Source organism: Acinonyx jubatus, chromosome A2, assembly GCF_027475565.1.
Source record: "Acinonyx jubatus isolate Ajub_Pintada_27869175 chromosome A2, VMU_Ajub_asm_v1.0, whole genome shotgun sequence".
NCBI lineage: Eukaryota > Metazoa > Chordata > Mammalia > Carnivora > Felidae > Acinonyx > Acinonyx jubatus.
Window position 1 is genome coordinate 69,143,870 of NC_069383.1, and position 22,439 is coordinate 69,166,308.

The window sequence follows — 22,439 nt, forward strand, 5'->3', positions numbered from 1 at the left end:
CGATAACAACTTTCAGATTTTCATTGCCTCAGTCCTGACTCTCCTAAGAGATGGTTTCAACCAATGTTTGCTAACAAAAGGCATGCTTGCTTCCCCTAGATGCCCGTGGAAGACATCTTTAATTGACACAAGGATGGAGAATCAGACTCCTTCTCAATATAGCAATCCAGATGGTCACTACCAGTGTCTTGACCTTCAAGATGTATTTCTATTTTGGATAATTTTATACTGTCATTTTTTAAAAATGTATCACCTACCATCAGAAGTTTTCGATACTATGTTATCTTCACATGCCAAATTTTCAGCCACCTCAGTATTTTCTCAAAAAAAGTTTTTTACAACCTTCCTCACACCTTTTTCCACTGCAAACTACTATTCTCATGGTACCATATTTCACTCTTGGACATCTCTTTGTAGGCCAATGCATGATCTCTTTTGGTTATAATTTGTTTGCCTATACTGCTACCATATTCTCCTATCACACACACTTGCCCACTATTTGTATCGACCCTGTGGAACCCTTTCTGGCAGTTCTGATGTCATCAGGGTTCCCACTGTCATTCCTGTGCCATCACTCACTAATATTCTAGAATGAGATTTATACCTGCCATTTTATTTTTGTTTTCTGTATATCTCATGTCTAGTTTTCCTTTTATTATTCTTTTGCTGCTTTCTTTTACATTAAGCAAATCTTTTCTGATAGAACATCTTAATTTTAAATAATTTTTTCACTATTTTTATTTCTTGCTTCAGACTTATGTTAACTTAATTCCAATGAAATGTAGAAATGTTACACCTATATTGCTCTATTCCCCTTCCCCATTTTATGCTATGTTATTGTTATGCATAATGTATCTATACATGTTACAGAGCCAACAATACATTGCTATAACTATTACTTTATATAATTTTATGTATCTTAAAGAAGCTAAGAGAAGAAAGAAGCAATTACGTACTTATAGCTTTTTGTAATTTAGCCTTTGTACTTGGTTCTCCTCATTTTTTCTTATGCATTCAAATTATCATGTGGAGTCATTTCTGTAGGCAAAATGCAGCTTTGTGCCCACCCCCTTCCTTTGTGTGGCTACCAGCAATAAATTTCTACATATTATAGTTCCAGCAATATAATTCTATGCATAGTGTTTTATATAACTGTTATTTAAATTAGTTAAGAGAAGAAAGAAAAAGAAATATGCACATATATTGTCTTCTGTAGTTACATAATAAATTGCCTTTACTTGCCTTCTTTGTTTTCTCCTGTGGATGTGAATTTGGGGTCACTTGCTCCTAGCCTGAAGAACTTCATTTAGTGTTTCTTTTTTTTCTTTCCTAAGTTTTTTTATTTTTATTTTTGAGAGACAGAGAAAGACAGAGTACAGAGTGAGAAAGGGCAGAAGGAGAAGGAGACACAGAATCTGAAGCAGGCTCCAGGCTCTGAGCTGTCAGCACAGAGCCTGACACGGGGCTCGAACTCATGAACTGCGAGATCATGACCTGAGCTGAAGTTGAATGCTTAACCAACTAAGCCACTCAGGAGCCCCTAATGATTCTTATAATGTGGTTCTACTAGCAGCAAATCCTCTCAGTGCTTGTTGATCAGGAAATGTCTTTATTTCACCTTTATTTTTAAAAGAAAGTTTTGTCAGGTTCCCATTTATCGTTGCCAGTTTTGACTTTGAGCACTTTGAATACGTTATCCCATTGTCTTCTGGCTGCCATTATTTCTGATAAAAAGTCAGGTGTTAATCCTATCGGGCTCCCTTGAAAGTGAAAATTAATTTTTCTCTTTCTGCTTTCAATATTTATGCTAAGATGTGTCTTTTGTAAAACTCTTTGAATTTATCCTACTTGGAATTTGTTGACACTTTTGGGTTTGTAGATTAAAGTTTTCATCAAGTTTTAGAAGTTTTCAACCATTATTTCTTCAAATATTTTTTCCTGCTCCTTTCTCTCTCCCCTTTGTCTGGCACTCCCAACACATACATGCTGGTTCACCTAATGGTATCCACATTTCTCTGAGGATCTCATTTTTCTTCATTCTCATTGCTCTCTGATGATTAGATTGAATACTCTCTATCAATCTATCTTTGAGTTTGCTACTTCTGCCAGTTTAATTTGCTCCTGTGCTTTCTGATTTTTTTTTCAGTTTTTATACTTTTCAAATCCAGAACACATTTGGTTCTTTTTTTTTTTATAACTTATATGTCTTTGCTGATATTCTCTATTTGATGAAATAATACAAGCACACCTTTACTTACATACATAAATATATGTGTCTATATATATATGTATATATATGTGTGTGTGTGTGTGTGTGTGTGTGTGTAGAAAGAGAGAGAGAGAGAGAGAAACCAGTACTATTTTGAAGTTTTTATCTGTTGTATCAAACATCTGCTCACTTTCATAGGCAGTGTATTTTGTTTTGGTTTGGTTTTTTGCCTGCTTTTTTCCTGTCAGACTTTCCATTTTCTTTGTATGCCTCACATTTTTTTGTAGCTGTTGTTGGAAACTGGTTATTTTAGTTATTATATAGTAGAAATTCTGGGCTCTGGTTGATTCCCTCCACCCCCCCCCCCCACAGGAGTTGGTTATTATTATTTGCTGCTTTATCTGTTTAGTGGCTAGAATTATTTTGGTATAATCTGTTCTCCCCCCTCCCCATATAGCGTGAAGCCTCTGACATTGCTCCTTGGAGGATGTAGCCTCAGACATGTGCAAAGTCATTCCGGAATGACAATATTTTTCAGTCCCTTAAACTATCCCTTTTCTTGACTATACTCCATCCTTAAGTTCCACTAATTGTTAGCAGATTATGCTATGTCATGGAGCACAAATTTCTCCATGGATTGATCCAATTAAATTCAGAGTCCTTTACAAAAATAGTTTTTGAGATCAATTTTTGAGACTATCTGATCCTAGGAAGGCTCTTCTTAGCTGTCTATTTCTGTGGTTCTATCTGGTAAACTAGCTAGCCTATGGTTTCGCTTCTATCTCAAATGCATCTACCAGTTGCTTCTTAATTGCTTTACACCATTACCTCACTGTTTTGAGAATGTCCTTTGGCCTGAACATCCCCACACTCTGTTACAAATGAAGTCAGCTTCTTTGGGAAGAAGCTCTATGTTTTATGGACTGCCTTTTCCCCTGAACAAAATCTCTGAACCAAGGCTGTGGAACTGAGGGAGGAAACAGTGGCATACCTCTCTCTGAGTGACACCCTGCTTTCAGAGCTGGATGCTTGGCAGAGTGGGGTCCTGCTGTAGCCTCTGGTCTATTTGGTTTGCCTCCCCTAAGTGGAACCTCTGCTCTGCCTATGAATTAGGGTGAGGGGTGACTGAGGCCACAGAATTTTTAGAATGCCGAATCTAAGGTAAAGTCTCCATCCCTCAAGTCTGGGCTAGGCTGAAGAAGAGAATACCCACCTCTCGGTTGCATTTTCTTGAAACTTAGGGTCTATAACATCTAGTGGCAGATATGGAAATGCTAATGTCCTGCCCCTCCCAGAAAGATAATGTAGCAGCCTTCCAACTGGGAGCTGGTGGGAGAGGCAGGTCTGTGTTCTTTGCTGCACTCATTTTGCTACAAGCTAAACCAGGAAGAGACAGGAGGGAGTTCAAATACCACAGACTCTTCCTGTGCTTACCAAGTTTTAGTAAGTTTTCTTGAATAAAGGTTTTTTTCATTTTCTGTATGCCCTTGGGATCATTTCCAGAGACTTTAAATAGGTGTTGTTTTTGTTTTTTGTTCTCTTTGTGTGTGCGTGCGTGTGTGTGTGTGTGTGTGTGTGTGTGTGTGTTTTAATAATGCTCACTAGTTTTACTGGGAAGCAAATCCACAAAGCTCCCCATGTTGCCATGCTGGAAGTGAAACCTTTATATACTTCTTGAGTTAGTCAATATAGCAACTGTTATTCTGCCGGAAATAAAAAGGTTTATTATACCCTGTTATTTTCTTTAATCCTGGTATTTCTTGAATCTATTATTGATGAAGAGCAATGAACAGAAACATCCTCTTCATTTTGGCATGCAATGGGACTTATATTTGAAGAGTATTAATGTGCTTTTCTATTTGTCTTTCTGAACATAATGATCTTCACTCTAGTCTACCTAGGGCACTCATTTGCTAGAAGAGAGATGAGAATTTGATACAAAAGAATGAAAATAAAGCAGCTCAGGCAAGATTCAGTTCCCTTCTCAAAACAGAGTTAGGTTTAATTGAAGGAGAAAGAATATTCCAGAGTCCTTTTCCTTACCAGTTAGAATATCAGAAACTGTAAAGATCATTCCTTCCATGCACACCTTCCCCCAATCTATGGGGGAAGTTAAACACAAGAGTTTATTTCTAGGTAAGTGGCAAGGGAAGGAGCATGAAGAAGAAGAAGAAGAAGAAGAAGAAGAAGAAGAAGAAGGGAGACATTTTTAGACATATCTGGACTTCCACCTTCCACTTTCTGGAGAGAAGCATCGGGAAGGGTGTGATGTTAAATAAATTGAAAAGAGAGAAGCACAGGGACCCTTGTCCTGTTTGGGAATCTAGGAGGAGACCATTATGCAGCAGGTCTCATTTGCCACAAGGCACCCCAGCATTACAGGTGGTCGGCAAGATAAAACAGAAGAACTGATGAGTGCTGCTGAGCCTCCATAAGATCCTCCGAGGTATGGACACTGAATCGAGGACCACTCTGCCATGAGGGTCTCCTGTCGTAAATAAAGAGACTATGTGGCTTGGGCTGGGGATTAACTTCTAGACCAGGGGCTGGAGAGAGGACAGGGCATTGACTCAAGGTCTGGAGACAGTGAAAGTTGAGAGAAAATCGAATTATCAAGAAGGAACTCCTAGGAACATTGCCAAGGCAGAGGGACAGAAGCTAGTCCACCAGCCACATGCTGTAGCACTGGCTGCCGGCGCCCAGGTGGTCAAAGAACATCATATCAAAGAACAGCAGATGTAAGCCAGCTTACTGTCAAGGACTGGCAAGAGGCCAGAGTCCCTGTCATCCCTCCCACTCCACCAAGACCATGAGATCACGTAAACCTCACCTTTATCTCCTCTACACTTGCCACGTTCTTAGGAAGAAAGTGGGAGTGACATTTGAGCGGTTCCACCCAGTTTTAACAGCACATGCCAATGACGCTGTTTAAAAAATAAGAGACTGCACTAACGTTCATTTCATACATTTTCTCCATTTTCCTTTGACAGCCAGTAGTATTATAGATAGCTGCAGACAAAATGAAGGGGCTCCATTCTCTTTGCACTTCTGATTTATAAGATGGGTAAATTCTATAGCAACACTGCAAGTATATGAGCTTGCTGGGCACATAATAAATATAATTTTTTATCCTCCCCTTTTTTCTTTTCAGATCAGAGTAAGCATTTTTTAAATATATATTTTTGGCTGCTCAGCATCCAAACATTTTTTGGAAGGGAGTATACCAAAACAGATCAAATTAGAGTCAGAGCTTCCCTTAGCATTATGGAAGTGGGGCTAGGGGAGTTATTCCTCTGCCTGGCCCCTCATAGTAATGCAGGGCATGTAACCGAGGACTAGCTAAGTGGACTTCCACACCGCTCTTTAAACCTCAAGGGACTATTGTCAAGGTTCAGAGAGAAGTACAGGTTTTCAAGGCAACAGTGACTACAGAGATTAAATTCTGAGTGTAACTGTGAGTGTCCAATAACAGGAAGTCCAGGATGCTCAGGTCTTACCAGACTGAACGGACATCAGTGGCATGACCTTGAGAGCTGCTGTCTCCATCAGTGTGGGCTGCCATCACAAACTACCATAGACTGAGTGGCTGAAACAACAGAAATTTATTTTCTCACTGTTCTGGAGGCTGGGAAGTCTAAGATCAAGTTACTAGTCGATTCAGTTTGTCAGAGCTCCCTTCCTGGCTTGCAGACGCCTCCTCACTGTGTCCTCACATGGCCTTTCCTCTGTGTGTGCACGTGGAAACAGAAAGAGACAGATCTCTTTGTTCCTCCTCTTCTAAGGCCATCAATCCTATTGGATTAGGATTCTATCCTGATGACCTCATTTAGCCTTAATTACATCCTAAAAGTCTTATTTCAAATACAGTAACATTAGAGGTTAGGGCTGCCTTGCTTCTTTCTATTCCTGACCTAATTCTAATTCACCAATTCTATCAAGTATCTCCTATCTTTCCAACAAATCCTTGTTCTGTTTAGGTTAACCAGAGCTAATTTTTATTATTGGCAACCATGAACCCAGACTGGAACAGATATTAGTATCAGAAGACAATCACTCAGGGAATTGGTGTTGGTTATTTGCCCTAATAGGGGCTAAAGAAAATGAAAACTCAGAGTTTGGGAATGAGAACCTGTCAGCCATAACAAATAGCTGGAAAATTTTTCTCCTGTGGTGATCTTTAATGAAGTGTCCATTGAAAAGAAGGATTTAAGGGATCAAAGTGTCACTGCCACTGAACAGTGTGAATGGCAGGAAGAATTTAAAGACATCAGGTTGAGGTGGATGCTTCTAATGAAACTGGACAGCTTAAAAAAGAGATGACAAACTCAAATCTCTATATTTTAGCTCAAGGCATAGACCCAGGGAATTTCTCTGGTTGTGATAAACATCTGCATAAATGTCTGCCAAAAATCAAAAGCAAGTTTTAAATTTTGTGGGCTCCTGAATAAAGCCCTTTGAGTTGCCAGACTCACCAAGTTGCTCATGTGAAAGTGACAGGGCTGATTAGTAAATAATGGAAAACTGAACTTGGGGAAAACTACCGAGGCTTGGGAATAGCCCCAAACCACATCCTACACTAAGCCTTGCTTGACAACCGGAGGAGACCCACCTCATTTCTTTTTGCATCTTCGCCATCTTATATCAGGGCTGAGCCAGCTCTCTGGCTGTATCGATGGACCTTGATCATCCCACCTGCCACACAGAGCATCATCCCAGCAGGATCTGGAAAGTAAGCTTTCACTGAAAAAATAACTAGTAGCAAGCTTCTCTTGGTTTCTGCCTATCCTCTGAGCCTACTTTTTCAATCCTCATGTTTATTCTGTCAGTTACAGAATATCCTGCCATTCAAGCTCTTTCTTACTCAAATTAACCATAGTTTCTAGTGGTTGAAACTGAAGTCTGGAGCATTTCCCTCACCTCTTACCTTTTGACCTATTTTTCTTTCATCTCTTCCATTGTCTGGTTCATAAGGCAGACAGTTGTGATTAATCTTTGAGCCAAGTGAGGTCATCCATCCATTCCCATACCAAATATTAAGCACTGTGGTAGGCTCTAGTGGTACACAGAATTAATGTGTCTGTGACCAGGGATAAGGACCTATGAGAAGGAATGCCCTGAAGGGTCAAGGGGACTATATTTGTAAATGGACCTGGGAGAAGCAGTTAGTGATCTAAGATTACATATTTACTTGATATCTGGTCTATAATTTGGTACTAGTTATTTTTTCAGTGAAATTTACTTAGATCATCCACCTACAATGTGTAAGACTTGGAGTCAGATTAGAAAAAAAAATCTTAGAACTGCTTTTGTGTACTTAACATGAGCTTCCAGTCCTGTAGCCTTAGTTGAGCCTCATTATTCATCTTCCTGCTATGAAGAGGCCCTTTAGGATACCTTAAGGTTGTAAGAAATACTAAAGGGGTGGATCCATCATAGTAGCTTTAGAAGAATAATGTTTTTATTTCATGCAAAATCTTTTACTTCTGAACTCCATCAGCACATTAGCCCTTGACCTAGAGAGTATATTATGTTAGTTAATTAATTAAGTTAGTTAGCTAACTGATTAATTTAGTTAGCTAACTGATGGTTAAACAGAATGTTACTAGACCATCTGCCTAAGATATAACAGTTAATTTTCCAGTATGGTATTGTAACCACGACAAAATCTCATTTTGAGCTTAAAGTTTACATGATGCTCTAGAGCCATTTTTCTCAATTCCCATCCCCCTTGTATAGAACTACAGATAACAGAAGTATAGGAAATAAGGCAGTGTGCACCGGCACCAAGGCTTGCTCTGCATTTTGTTTTTTTTATTGCATTCTGTTTTCCTTAGTTAAAAACGCTTCTGTTTTTAATTGGAAAGAATATTTTGGATAAATTAATTTATTTGACTGTACCATCTATGGCACTATCACTAGGTGCGTAAAATAGTAAGTTAACTTTTACCGTGAAGCTTCTCCTTTGGAATATCAAGACTGGCTAGCATCTAAGCCAGTATTTATTTTAATCTGCAATCTAAACCAAGAACCAAGCCATCAAAGCTCTCCTGACCAACAGCTAAAAAGGTGTTTCAGAGACAGGGAAAACAACTATCTTTTTTTTTTTTTTTTTAACCAGAAAATTTGTCTATTCAATGTAAATAATATCTAAAAAATAATGTCTAAAATGTCTATGTTCCTAAAGTAGCCCATCTTTTTGTGTTTGTTTGTTTGTTCGTTTGTTTTGGTTTGGTTTTGTCTTTCAAGAGACTTGCCAAGATGATACGAGGTTAACACTACTAAAGAAAACTAATATGCTAGGAGAGGATCCCTCAGCCACTGACTTTGTTAAAAATGGGCCTGAAGCCTCTACAGTTAGCTCTGAAAGAAGATTAAAACTTTAATTAAGTGTCAAAGGAGAAATAGCAGGCATATTTCAAGAAAGCAAAACATGGCAGATGTCAATATTCTTCTGGAAGAGTACCAATTCTTATCTATGGAACTGAAACTAAATATGAAATTAATGTGTGTCATCTTCACTAGGGAGTTTTAATTTGCATCCAGATGCCAACATGGGTTACCTCCAAATACCTGGCTGTTCTTTGAATAGTATGTTTAGAGAATGTGATCACCAGATGAAGAACTTGAGCTAAGGCTATAACCCCAAAGCCTGTGGTCTCCCATGTTATCTTCAGAGGTTTTAGGATTTGCTTCCACTAAGAAATTATAACCCTAAGAACTGCCTGGTTTCGTATTTAAGGCTCCAAATAAATATTTCCACTTTGATTCTCTGGAAAATGACTTTATTTGGCAATTTTGTAACAAAGAGTTACGCTCTTGGGGCCACTAAGGTGTAGGGAGATTTAAATTTTTTTTAAGTTTACTTATTTTGAGAGACCGAGGGAGAGGGCAAGTACACAAGTAGGGGAGAGGCAGAAAGAGAGAGAGACAGAATCCCAAGCAGGCTCCACATTGTCAGCACAGAGCCTGATGCAGGACTCAAACTCATGAATGATATCATGACCTGAGCTGAAATCAAGGGTCAGATGCTTAACTGACTGAGCCACCCAGGTGCCCACACTAGTCATTTTTAAATATACCCAGTGGAAGCCATTACCAAAGTGATATGATATCCACCAGCATCCATTTGAAATTACTATAACAAAGTCTTCTTTAAGAGTCATTTTACATTGTTATTTTTCTCACCTCCCCCACAGAATTTTGACCCAATGAAATATGTATATTTTTGAGAGTTTTTTAAAATCGATTATCCTGTTGTATTTCTATGCTACCAAAACATGTTTATAAGTGGGAATTGTTTTCTTTGTAATTTTGTAAAGCTCTGTGGGTTAAAATGTTTTTCTCTATTATTATAACATTTTCATTAACTAATAATTTACAAAACCAAAGGAAACATACTAAATTTTTGGTACATCAGCATTGCAAAAACATAAAACCTCACTTCTTTAACAATTCTTTTTTTTTAATGTTTATTTGTTTTTGAGAGAGAGAGAGAGAGAGAGAGAGCACAAGTGGGGGAAGGGCAGAGAGAGAGAAGGAGACACAGAATCTGAAGCAGGCTCCACATTGTCAGCACAGAGCCTGATGCGGGACTCAAACTCATGAATGATATCAAGACCTGAGCTGAAATCAAGGGTCAGATGCTTAACCGACTGAGTCACCCAGACACCCCAGGTGTAGGAAGATCTAGAACTCAACTTTAAGCAGTTTAGAATTCAAATCTTGATCATTGTCTCCAATCACTTCACACAGAAAGAGAGGGGAGCAGGAAGAGGGAAAAGGGCATTAAGTGTAGAGAGCTAACAAGGAGGTCATACACGGTCTTTAGCAGTCCTTTATAGAGCATGAAGACACAGCAGAAACAATGAAAACCCCATTGTTTATGGGAGGTCTATGAAGGGAGAACCCAGAGGAGAGCCCACAATTGTCTCTATCATGGCAGAATGAAGCTTATTTGTGGACTTGCCCTCCTGGGCATACAACTTTGCTCCTGTCCAATCATCTGACACCTGCTTCGACACAGCTGATCTCATAAAAAGGAAGAGAATCTATGACATCATCATGCCCCTGGGGGAGCTCTCTATAAGTCAGGGAGGTCTCCTCACCCAAGTGTCTCTGTCCATCCATGATGAAGTGAACACCAGGCTGGCTTTGAAGGTCTCAGCTTCTGACTCTGTGAAATGCTGGTCTGTGGTAGACTTGAGCTTTCCAATAAAGGAGCTATTAACCCCGGGTGGCTACTGAGTACTTGAGATGTGGCTAATGCAACAGAAGAACTGCATTTTTACTTTTATTTAACTTCAAACACTGGTATTTGATTCTATTACTGAAAAGCTTTTAAATATGTTTGGGGCAACTGTGGCATATGAATCTGCTGTTTCAACTGTAAATTTTAAGAAATCTAATTACTCTTCAAGTATTTCCAATGAAAATTAAGTGTCTGAATTGGGATATGTCCTAAGTGTAAAATACAAGCCAGATCTTGAAGACTTAATACAGAAAAAGAATCTACAATATCTCATTGATAATTTTTATACTGACTACATATTAAAATGATAATATTTTTAACATGTTGGATTAAATAAAACATTATTAAAATTAATGGCTCATTATGTTTCTATTGGACAATGATAGACTAGACTACTCTAGACAACCCTCATACTTATAGCTTCTGTATTAAGTGTATGCTGAAGAGGATGGGAAGCCGAAGTGGAAATGGTCTTCAACCAGTTAAGAAAAAAAATGTTTTTAAAGTACAAATGTGAAACAAGAACCTTCCTTAGCCACTTTTCTGCACACCTCTTCCAAGATCAAAGTATTTAAATAGTGTCTCTGCTCTCTGCACAGTAAAAACTTGGTGACTGCTTTGCTCTATCCTGGTCATCCCATGATTTTCTCCTTCAATTCTCAGAACTGTGCATGTTCATCGGCAGTTAATGCTTGCACCAGCCTCAGGACTGAAATTAGTGGCCTGGCAGAAATGGCAACACTGAACTCCCCTTACCACACAATCTCACTCTCATGACTTTTCCTTTAAAAATCCATAAACCAATGTAGCCGTAATGCATAGATCATCCTCCTTCCTCCCTGAAGGATAGTGAATATCTTCTCTTCCTTCTTTCTTATTCCTCCAGTATCATGTCATTCTCCATTTCTTCCATTGATGTCCATTGAGCCCTTTCCTTGTGCCAGGCACTGTGTGCAGCATGGAAGTGAAGGACACACAGACTGCTTCAGACAGACATTTAGATAACTGTTAAATGCAGCACGATAAAGGAGAAATGCACTGTGCCCACAGTAGGAGGGATGCCTACCGGAAGTGTAATTACCAAGGAGCTGACCTTTGACTGTCCCTTCTTCCTTTGACTTCCCAAAGGAAGGCAAATAGGAGAGATGGCATTCTGGGCAGGGAGGCAGTAGGTGCGAGTGTATGGAGGCTGAGGCTGTGTGGCACCTTGGAAAATGAAAGCAGGTTGGTCTTTCTTGGGTATAAGAAATAAGGCATGGGAAGGAAGTAAAAGGAAGGTGAATAGCCAACATGAAGCCATTAAGTTCCCACTTATAAGATATCATGAAGAGGAGAGGAAGATCAGAGAATACCTCAAAACTATCAACAGGTTGTGTAAGTTTCTTCCTCCTCCTTCCAGAGCAGCTTACACATTACCAGCAAGCTAAGAAATCCTCATTCTCCCAGAGGTCATTATAGAACTTAGGAGTTTCCAATATGTCTGTGGCATCATCACCTCTGTCATTCAACAGCATTTATTGGGTACCTAGCATGAGCCAGTCACTTACCTACTATAATAAGGATGCAGAAGACCGGCTTCCTAACTAATTTCAGGAAGTCACAGTCGGTCCAGAGAGTATTAATAACAGGCAACACACAGGTAGTTTGGCAGGGATGCATAATTTTTTTCCTTTCTTACTACTTGGGAATAAAAGGCATGTGTTTAAAATGTTTTGGGAGTAGAAATAACCTGCTCCCCAAATCAGTGTTTCCTATTCTCAGCCTTTTTCTCTGCAACTAATGACTTAAATTTGAATTGGAAAAAAAAAATAGTATTCACATGGACTTCATTCCCCAATCTTCCTGGTTTAAATCACTCTCTGGAGTGTTTCTCAGAACAGGCCATTTTGATCACAAGTTAAGAGAATGTTGGTGGAGAAAAGAAGCTTAAGCTTAGGCAAAGTACCTTCCCCTTCATTTTAAAGTGGTAACATGTAAAAAACTGAATGCACTTGAACTCCATTGGATATAGAATGTATCAATGCTCTGATTTCACTTGTTTGAATATTGTTGAGTTTCCCATAGTTCCAAAATGACTTTAAAAATAGTATTCTTTCCTACACTATGGGTAAAAATATGCTATGGGTCTTAGATACACCACAGTTTTAAATATTATCCATGCAAGAGCTTCAGTGTGTCATAAAATTCAGTAGTTCATTGTTTCCTACCTCCGAATGGCTGCAGTTGTCATGAAAACATTGCCATGGCTCAAGCCCCAAATCAGAAGCCAACCCAAACCTGCCATGTGGTCGATTCTCCCTGCAAGTGCCTGCTGCTTTCCCCAAGTTCCCCCTCTGCCAGCTCCCTTCACCCAGCAGGTAAAAGGCAAGCAGTGGGCACCTTTGTCAGCCAGGCAGCTGGGCAACTGCAGGCAGCCAAAGGTCAAAGAATCATCTGTGGTAAGAGGACAATTTGCTGAACCCAAATCTAAAGTTCTTCCAGTCTAAACCCATCGGGCAGTGCTTAATGTCTAGAGCTACAGTAGCTAGCTTTGAGTTCAAATCTGTATTGTGGAATTTGAACCATTGAAACACCCATCACCACAAAAAACCTCTATGAATCTTGTTAACAAAACAGGAAGACCTTCTGCCAATAGCTGAGAAATAAATTCCTTCTTTCCTGCTGTTGGACCACAGCATAATGAGGGCTCCCAAGCTCTCTTTGCAGTAATAAAACAAATGCCCAGGCTTTTCCTTTTGATGTGTTCCAGTTTAAAAGTTTAGAGTTGATGCCTTTTCATCCTTAATTTATCTTCCCTTGTAAATATTTCTGTACCCTTTCCAATATCTGAAGTCTACACATTTTCAAAGTATAATTCACTCCTTCTCCAATTTCAGTTGTATAACTTTATGTTATGGGTCAAATTTTGGGCTAAATAAACATACCTCAGGCTACAGCCCTGCAAATACCTCTGGCAGCAAATTAACTCAAACAAATGTTTTGGTTGGGTGGTGAGGTTGTTTTTTAATAATCTTTCTGATCTGCCTGGAGGTCCAAGGATAGCCTAGGTGAACTCCAAAAAGCTTTTCTAACTTTGTATTTTCTGCCACATTAATAGAAGGTTCTTGAAGTTGTTTAAGTGGTTGGTTTAAAATTCCACCACCAGAGGGTGCTACTTGTTTGCTTCTAAAATTCATTTCACTCTCAGATTTGAAAGATGGAGGCCCTGTCACCAAAGACTTGTCCCTGCAGCACCCAGTATTACCCAGGAAAGGTTTCCAGAAGACCTGTAGGCAACGCACTACTTCAAGGAATCAGACTGCACTTCGCTTTGGACATTACATGTTTGGAACCAAAATTGAAAATCTCTGTAGCTTGCACAAACCCAACTGCACTAATTTATATATTCGCTGTAAAGCAAGCAAGACATTCGAATCATTTTCCATCCTCATGACTTGTGTTCAGTATTTACTACATGATGACAATGAAACCCAAACTCTAACATTCTCTTCACCACACCAAAAAGTAAAATAACATAAAGTAAAAAGAGAATTTTCCTAGCTATGCCAATCATGCTGTTTTCCAACAATGTAAACAACTCTTACACACATATATCTCTTCTGCTTGAGTGTAATGTCTCATTTCTAGGGAGCATTTTATAAACTTCAATTTCTCTTACTGTATTTTTTTTAATGACTGGGATTTGCATCTGACTTTTCCACGTGACGTTTTCTGGTATGCATGAAGAAAGCATGGAATTCACTTCCCATTCACCTATGTGGAGTGTGCATGGAAAACTTTTTTAAATTTTAGATTTTAAGTTTTAAATGGTAAGACACTCTAGTGTGTTGTAATCTGAATGGCAAAGCCAATCAGGGGTCAGCGAGGTTTTTCTATAAAGTTCCACACTGTAGTAAAGATTTCTGGCTATATGAGATGTAAGTTCTGTGTCACAGCTACTCAATCCTACCATAACAGCAAGAAAGTAGCCACAAAGACTATAGACACCAATGACTGGTTGTGATTGTAGTTCAGAATACTTTATTTTGAGGAACAGGTGGTGTTCTGATACTTGCTGACTCCTGAAAATGATGAATCTTAATGTACACATTGTTTTTATTGATAAAATTCAGAAAAGTTTCTATAATGTCATCCTGTGATGATTTTGTCCTTCCTCATACGGTTGTGACAAAGCGTGACCTAAGTGATCCATTTTAAAGCTCATGGGTCCTTTGGAGGAGTACCACTAGGCTCCCTGTTCAGAACTGTCAAAATCTGAGCCAAAGGAGATCTGGACTTTCAGTGTGTCATCATGTTTATGTCTTATGAAGATCGGTTGTGGTAAAGATATAAAACCAAGAAGGATGTGACACCCTGGCAATTTCTCCTAGAGATAATATGGAAAGCAAACAAAAGACATAGCTTATTTACCTTCAGACTGATGTGTAGCCAGAGGAGTCTGGGTCTCCTTGGAGTACGACACAACTTCCCTGGGCAGAAAATCCACCTGGGTAACCTTCGACACACCCAGCCTGTGCAGTCTTCGTCTGTAAGTAACAAAGGACAAACACTTAAAAGAGGGAAGGTGTTCTTTGCAGAAAAGCTATCAGTAATAACGTACAGGACCAACACAAACCCCAACCTGCAGTTTCTCAGTGCAAGGGGCTTGGGCTGGACGCTGGGACACTGGCTTCTTGGCCCACGTTGGCCCTAATTTTCTGGTGATGTCAGATAGGTCCCTCATGCTGACCCTCAGTTTTTCTATCTGTAAAACAAGGTCTTGGTCTGGCTCAGAGGAGACGCTTCCATTCTGAGCACCTTTGATTTTGCTTGTTTTAAATCAATAAAGGGAATTTTCATTGGTAATACAAGATCCTAGCCTCTTACATGAGACAGACAAAGGAAAAGCAGTGATTCTCAAGTCAGAAGAAAAGAAAGATGATTTCTTAATGGGGTAACATGTTTGCTATGATAGCAGCGAGAGGAGCACATTCCAAGAGGGAGTATAACACTTCTCAGTTCTCCAGAAGAGGAAGTAACACAGATCAGCATGTGAATCTGTGTAAAGGCACATTGCTAAAGCATAGGTGGGTCAAGAGGGCACTGGGCTAAAAGTGATAGGATTTTAGCTTGGAATTCCCCAACTGTGACCATGTGCAAAACAATTTCTAAATATTTATGTCACGCTTCAAGTGTTTTCAGATGTTTCTAACATCTATCACGTCATCTGTTCTCACAACACCTCTAGGAGGCATATGGGAAGATGTTATCACCATCTCCATTTTATAGATGAGGAAAATGAAATGCAGTGTAAAAGACATGTCCAGGTATATAGAACTCATACATGGTTAAAGTACTGTTGGCCTGAATCCTGGTCCAGTGCCTTTTCCACCAAGCCAACTCCTACCTAGGGCTTTTAATGGTGGTTTCTGAGTTACTGCAGAAATCTGAAGTGCCTTCTGAGTCCCCCAGGAACATCCAAATCATGGCGGCAGCAGAGTCTGGTGGTTAAGCACATAGACTCTAGCCCCCCCACTTACCAGCTGTGTGTGTGATCTTAAACAAGGTACCTAACCTCTCTGCACCTCAGTTTTGTCATCTATAAAATGGAGATATTACTAGTACTTGCTATTAGGATTGTTATGGGAACGTATATATACGACACACATATGATGCATATACTACATATGTATTATGTGCACATATGTACATAATTTCCACACTTATATCTTAAAACAGTTTCTGGAACATTATTTTTAACAAATAGACTTAATATTAGGATGGGACATATTCTACTGTGTTTCTTAAAAATTTCCAGGCATAGAGTATGTATGCTTCTCTCTGACAGGTAATGAAAACTGAAATAAATGCATAGCTCAATAGCACATACAGGGAATCCTAGTTACACTCCCTAGTTCTCTATGGCCAGTAGAAGCACATTTTATTCATATTATTGTTTTTAATTATTACTAGCAGATGGCACAGACTCATTGTATTTTTAGTACTCCTAGCAATAATAAAATTTAAAAAATGCATGTCACAGCTGGAAACTTCCTTGTACAATCTCCCAAGCATTCTAGGAAAAAAATTTTTCTTCTTTTCTAGGAGTTGCTCAAACAACTGAGGTGATATCAAAGATGTGTACAGAGTAGATGTGCACAAAGTTCTCTAAACGCCGGTTAGAAAACAAGCCTGTTTGGCCATCTCTGAAGTGCCCACAACCAGGACCATAGTCGTAGCTGCACACAGGCCTGGGCCTCACAAGCCTCACTCACTCACAAGTCTGCACCGCAGAGTGTCAGGCTGGGTTCCCAGAACTCCGTGCAGCCTCCTCACACAGAGTTAGTGGAAAACACACAAAATAGACTAGAAACAAAGTTGCCAAACAAGGTAAAAGGCTCAAAGTTTCAAAGTAAGAAACTCAGGTATTAGTTTAACATCTTAAGTCAGAGAAGAATGTTTTCTTTCCTGAAATAGGTCTTTCTCCAAGCACTTGAAAAAACAAGCATGAATAGACACCCCAGGACTACTTGGGGTAATGCCTCCTCCTGCTGTTTCATAGCCCAGGGCATCTTTCTGAGGTCGAGAGAGGTCAGGCTGCATCACACAAGCAAAGATATGGAAAGAAATCTATGCTCGTATGACAGCCCCACCTTTTCAAATGAAGCCACCCCTGGCATGAAGGGATCGCCCTGGATCCTAGACTTCTATGGGCATCTATGTGAGGCCCAGAGATCTCCATACTCCCACTGAAAGGTACCTACAGCTTCAGGCAGGGATTCTAGGGTTTCTTGCTGATGGGACATAAGCAATAGGCCTATCTTGATGGGTAACCATCGGCAGGCACTGGAAATAGGAGGCTGACATGTAATTTGATAATCCACCATGGCAAATCAAAACCAACTGATAAGACAGTATGGCATAATGGTCAAGTCATGGACTCATTCAGAAACAAATACGGCTTTGAATTCTATGCTTGGTCACTTATCAACCGAATGGTAGGTGAAAGCTTTGAACAAGTGACAAACCCTACTAAGCCTCAAGTTTCTTATCTGTAAAGTGGGTACACATCACTGAGTGGTTGTGAAGACAGAATGAAGCTAATACTTGCAAAGCACTTACTTCTGTGCCTGGCACATAGCAAGCAGCTCCTGGCTTAAGCATCTCTACTTTTAATTTATTTATTTTTGACTGGTAATGCTTGTATTTGTTTTAAAAAACCAGAGAGGACAGATTTATGAATGCTCTATATTAAAGATTCTTTAAGACAGCAGATTTGAAGATGATCTCTTTCAATGAAGCATGAGAATCACCCACCAATGTCTTTATATGGGCACATGTATCCTTTTGGCTGCTTGGGAGACCCTATTTGCTTTTCCTTTAACTGAAAGCATTATCACCATGATACTTCTCAGCTGTCAAAACTTAGTCTGCATGAGTGACCTTATCTCACCAAACAAAATGTTTCCTTTTCTCAAAAACTGTCAAAAAGTTTCCACCAGTCCCTCTCTGATGCTGTATTTGCAAACCCAGGGTCCCAACTCAACCCATGCCATCAAGAATAAATAAAAGCTAAGTTGTGATGAAGTGATTCTCCACATGTGCCAATTGGTTGATACATCAATGAACTTGTCCTTTTCCCTTGAGGGTGATTTTGTCTCAAATGATTTATAATTTTAAAGCAACGGCTTATAATGCTTCTTATGGGGTAATGGATACATTACTGTGTCTTTCCCTGCAGTCTCCACATTGATTCAGCTGCATTTATAGCAAATGCTTTTATACTTTGTGGCTATTCTGCTGTTGCTTTAGTAACTGTGTAGTTATAATGCAGATAAACACTTTTTATATATTATCTTATTATATCCTCATTACAATTTTACATCCTATTCCAATTTTACACTTTAAAAAATTAAGGTTCAGCGATAGTAAGTTGTTTGCCCAAAATCACAAAGGTAGTAAGTGACAGACCCAGGCCTTTGGCTCTGTCAAACAGCAAGTTAAGGGCCATGTTCTTAGAAACTGTTCTCTGTTGACCCTGTCCTCTGATTTTTTTTCCTAATGCTTTATGAGCATCGCCTCACTGAGGCACACTCTTACAACCTAATATAGTAGAGGGCCAAGCACATGTGATCATTTTATAAGTATGAGAAAGGATTCCTGAGACACAGCGAGGCCTATAGTATTGGAGCATAATCGAAGGATCCTGTTTGCAAGGTGAGCACCACACAATGGTTCTCAGTCCTAGCTGGTTCAGACAGGCTGGCCAGTAGGTGGCACCCTTCCACAGCAAAGACCTTCCTCTTAGGTGTGTTCTCTGAGTCCTCCATTCTGAGTATTTCCTAGACCAGTCCTGGGGCCTGCATGTCAGTGGATCCAGAATCCATCCATTTATACAACTCTGTGATAGAGGCCTTATTCAACTTCCCTTTTTGTAGAAAAACATTTCTACAATTTTATCAGCTGAAAAAATTATTATAAAATGTTTAAGACATGAAGTACACAGTAGTTATTTCCTTTAAGTACGAACTTTGAGCATCATATATTTTTTATTTTTATTCAAGCCTTATCAATTCATATTTCTTTTATACAAGGATACAAATTAAACTGCTTAGCAAGAGAGGGGGAAAAAAAACCAATGTAGCACTAATGTTACTATAATTCCTTTTCCTTCTAATCAGGCTATAAATTCCATACTGGCTCTTCAGTTCTGGCTCTGGGATCACTTAGCTGCCATCCCACTCCCCCTCCTGCAAAGCTCATGCTTTCACCTACATACAAGCAGATACTTCTGCTATCACCCCTCGTACAGGCCACTGTATTCACCTCTTTTCATGTCTGATATGACTGCAAACTTGCTTATTTATCCCTTACTGATTCATCTCTGTAGCTTGGGCCTCAGTTCAGTGTCAGGTACAGAGGAGGCACTAAATCAATGTTTGAGGAAGGAAAGGTGGGAAGAAGAGAAGACTAGAAAAGGGGAAAGGCAGAAGGCATCCTACAGAAGTGTAAACTGAGATTTTAATTGTCAAATGCCAGGTGAACATGGCATTATTATTAAATTATACTGTGTATTTTCACCTTGATAGTTTATTCTAAAATAAGAGGCTTTAATAGAATTTTAAATACACCGAATTAAATGTGTATCATGTTCTAAATAATCATAAGAGAGCGAGTCAGTGTCACTTAAGAAGTACAATAAGGCTTCATATATTTAGATTCACTGTGACCACATTGAATAAATATAGAGGGAACCCAAACAGAAGTCCTAGAGCAGGGGCTCCCAAAGTGTGGTCCTTGACCAGCAGCCTCAGTACCGTTTGGGAACAGGTAAGAATGCAAATTCACAGGCCCCACCTGAAAACTACTGAACCAGAAACACTGCGGGCAGAGTCCAGTGATTCCAATGCCCATTAAAGCCTGAGTACCAGTGAGTTCGAAATACTGGACAGAGACTTCACCGTTTAACCATATTCACCTGGGGATCCCCGAATGTAGCCAATTCCTAGAGGATGAGGCCTTAGTCCCACTGAAAAGGGAGGAGAGGATGTCCCTGGACCAAGTTTATAAAGCTCTATGAGACGGGCCAGACACAAAGATGAACAAAGATGAAGAAGAGATAAGAGGCAGGCAAAGAGACCAGTGCAAGTCTTTCCTGTATCTAAAAACTAAAGAGTCAGGCAGAGGATGCCAGAGACACTGGGCAATGAACCCTGATCCCTCACAAGCTAACTTGGCATGGTCCTAGAATGACAGAGGGCCCATATCTCCCCAGGGCTGGGGTGGGACTCCCACTAAAAGTCCTGGAAGCCTCCTCGTCAACTAATCCTGTCAATTTGGCTTAACAAGCTGGCTGAGGAAAGTTGCAAAGTTTCTTCTGAAAAGAAAGATCAGATTTTGACTAGGAATAAAAAAGTGAAGCTATCTGAAGTCTGAGAAGGTCACTGGCTGGTGCTCAGGATGTAAACCTTTCTAGTTCACCACAAGCATAGTCCAATCTACCCAGGTTCTGTCCATTTGTCCTTGGTTGGACATTCTGAATCACAAGAAGAAAACTACTCCCTTGAATGAGTGGAGACAGACCCCCATTATTTTTTCTGTTTTGAGTTCAACTGATATCTATCCAACCACAGTAAGGTTAGCATGACTTTGCTAAGCTGCTTACAAAGTTTTGTCATTCAAGAAAGAGGAAAACCCCAAGTGTGACCTAAGCATTGTCTATGATGTCTACCAAAGTTGACGAAAATAATGGTTATATCCCAAATAGAAGGATTCTGTCCTATCATTAACAGCATGAGAAACATGCGCATTGCCATTGGAATTCTAATAAATATATACTATGTGGCTCCCGTTTCAAAAGTGGATGACAGTTGAAAAACTTCACTGATGTTTTTTAAGTGTTTAATACTTTAAACATTCTTTAATATACTAAAGAGAGAAAATACTTGCAAAGCAAAGCGTTATCTACCAAAATGGGATACCCTGGTCTTGTGCCTATCTTCTGAAAAGGTCTCCATTCTTTTCAAAGCCACGAGCATCAGAACTTCAGCTTCTAAAGCCAGTGCACCTGCAACCTGAAAATATGGAGACAGCCATTGTTTTGGGCCTACATGTGGAGTGCTAAAGAACACCCACTAGTTGTCAAAGAAACTGCTATCTATTGCCTTTAAAAATAAAGGTGGGGTGCCTCCAAGAGACTTGGAACTCATGCAGATAAAACCCAGAACAGATATTCTCAGAGACAAGGAGTTATTCAGCCAGATGCCAAAGTAGGTCAAGGCTAAGGAATAAAAGAATGTCTTCACTGGACCCAGACTCAATCCTGCTGGGTTTTATTCCTGCATATTTGCATGTGAATATTTCATCCCATGAAACATTAATGGTGCCGCCAAAGAATGTTTCTAGTGCTGCTTCTAAAATTCCTTGAGGCTTCTCAAAGAAGATTTCCTAAGACAGCAAGAATGGGAATGGTTCCATTTTCCTTCTTGTCCAAACATCTTATGTGGGTATGCACAGTGTCTTTGACAACTGGCAAAGGAACCACTTCAGCCAACATCATTATCAGCAACCACAATTTTTGAAACATGACACTCTCCCAGATCCTAACAGAATAAAGAGCAGAATAAAGAGATCAAACATATACATCAAAAGGCAAATAGGAATGAAAAGTAGCAAATAATAAAAGCCAACATAAGTGATCCACACAGTAAGTGGGACAGGAGAGTATAATGGGCAGGTTACCATGTGCTTCAATAAATAAAGTTTCACTGAGACTAAAGGCCTGATGTGAGTCTTGAAGGATAAGATAGGTGAGTCTACTCAGGTAGAAAGGAATGACGAGGGTAACTTAGGGAGGCAGTCTTGTGCAAAAAGATCTGGAGACCAAATTCACATTTCATACATGACAGATCAAGTTTTCAGGAAAAAAAAAAGTTTTAAGCTGAAGAGCAATGGAAGATTAAGTTTTGAGAGGTACACTGTGAGCAGATTATTCTTAGAGGGCTTAAAATCTTGGGCTAAAGAACTTGAACTTCATGCTGTAGATAATGGGAAATTACTGAAAGTTACTGAGTAAGAAATTGACCACTGCAAAGAAACATTTCAAACTTGTTAGCATAGCAACCATGTAAAGAATGGTATCAAATCTCTTTTTGACAAGTGAGCAACCAGAGGCTGTGTGTGGGACCTTACAAGCTGAGTGTGGGGGAACCGCAAAAGGATCTACAAGCAGAGGGTGGGTGGGTTCAGTAACCAAAGAGAAAATCCAGGCAAAGTATTAATTCAAAGGAGGCAGCCAGAGACATGGTTATTGGATTTGTGACCGGCAGTCTAAGAAAGGTGGAGACTTGGTCCAAGGTGATAAGAAAGCACTCAGTAGTTATGGCACAGGGAACAGAAAGGATATGCCATACTTTGGTGACTCTAGAAAAGAAATGAAGGTAGACATTAGCAGTTTACTTGGTATGGAGGGTGAAGGAAAAGGAGCAGACTGGTGATTATTTC

General features: G+C 39.6%; 1 protein-coding gene across 5 annotated transcripts in view; it reads right to left on the reverse strand.

The window, feature by feature from the left end:
• DYNC1I1 (dynein cytoplasmic 1 intermediate chain 1) overlaps positions 1–22,439 on the reverse strand; it is a 313,205-nt gene that overhangs the window by 223,489 nt on the left and 67,277 nt on the right. For all 5 annotated transcript variants that reach the window (XM_053218428.1, XM_027071928.2, XM_027071927.2 and 2 more), the window contains one exon: positions 14,868–14,983. In XM_053218428.1, coding sequence (XP_053074403.1) covers positions 14,868–14,983 — 116 coding nt within the window. The remainder of the gene's footprint in view (positions 1–14,867; positions 14,984–22,439) is intronic.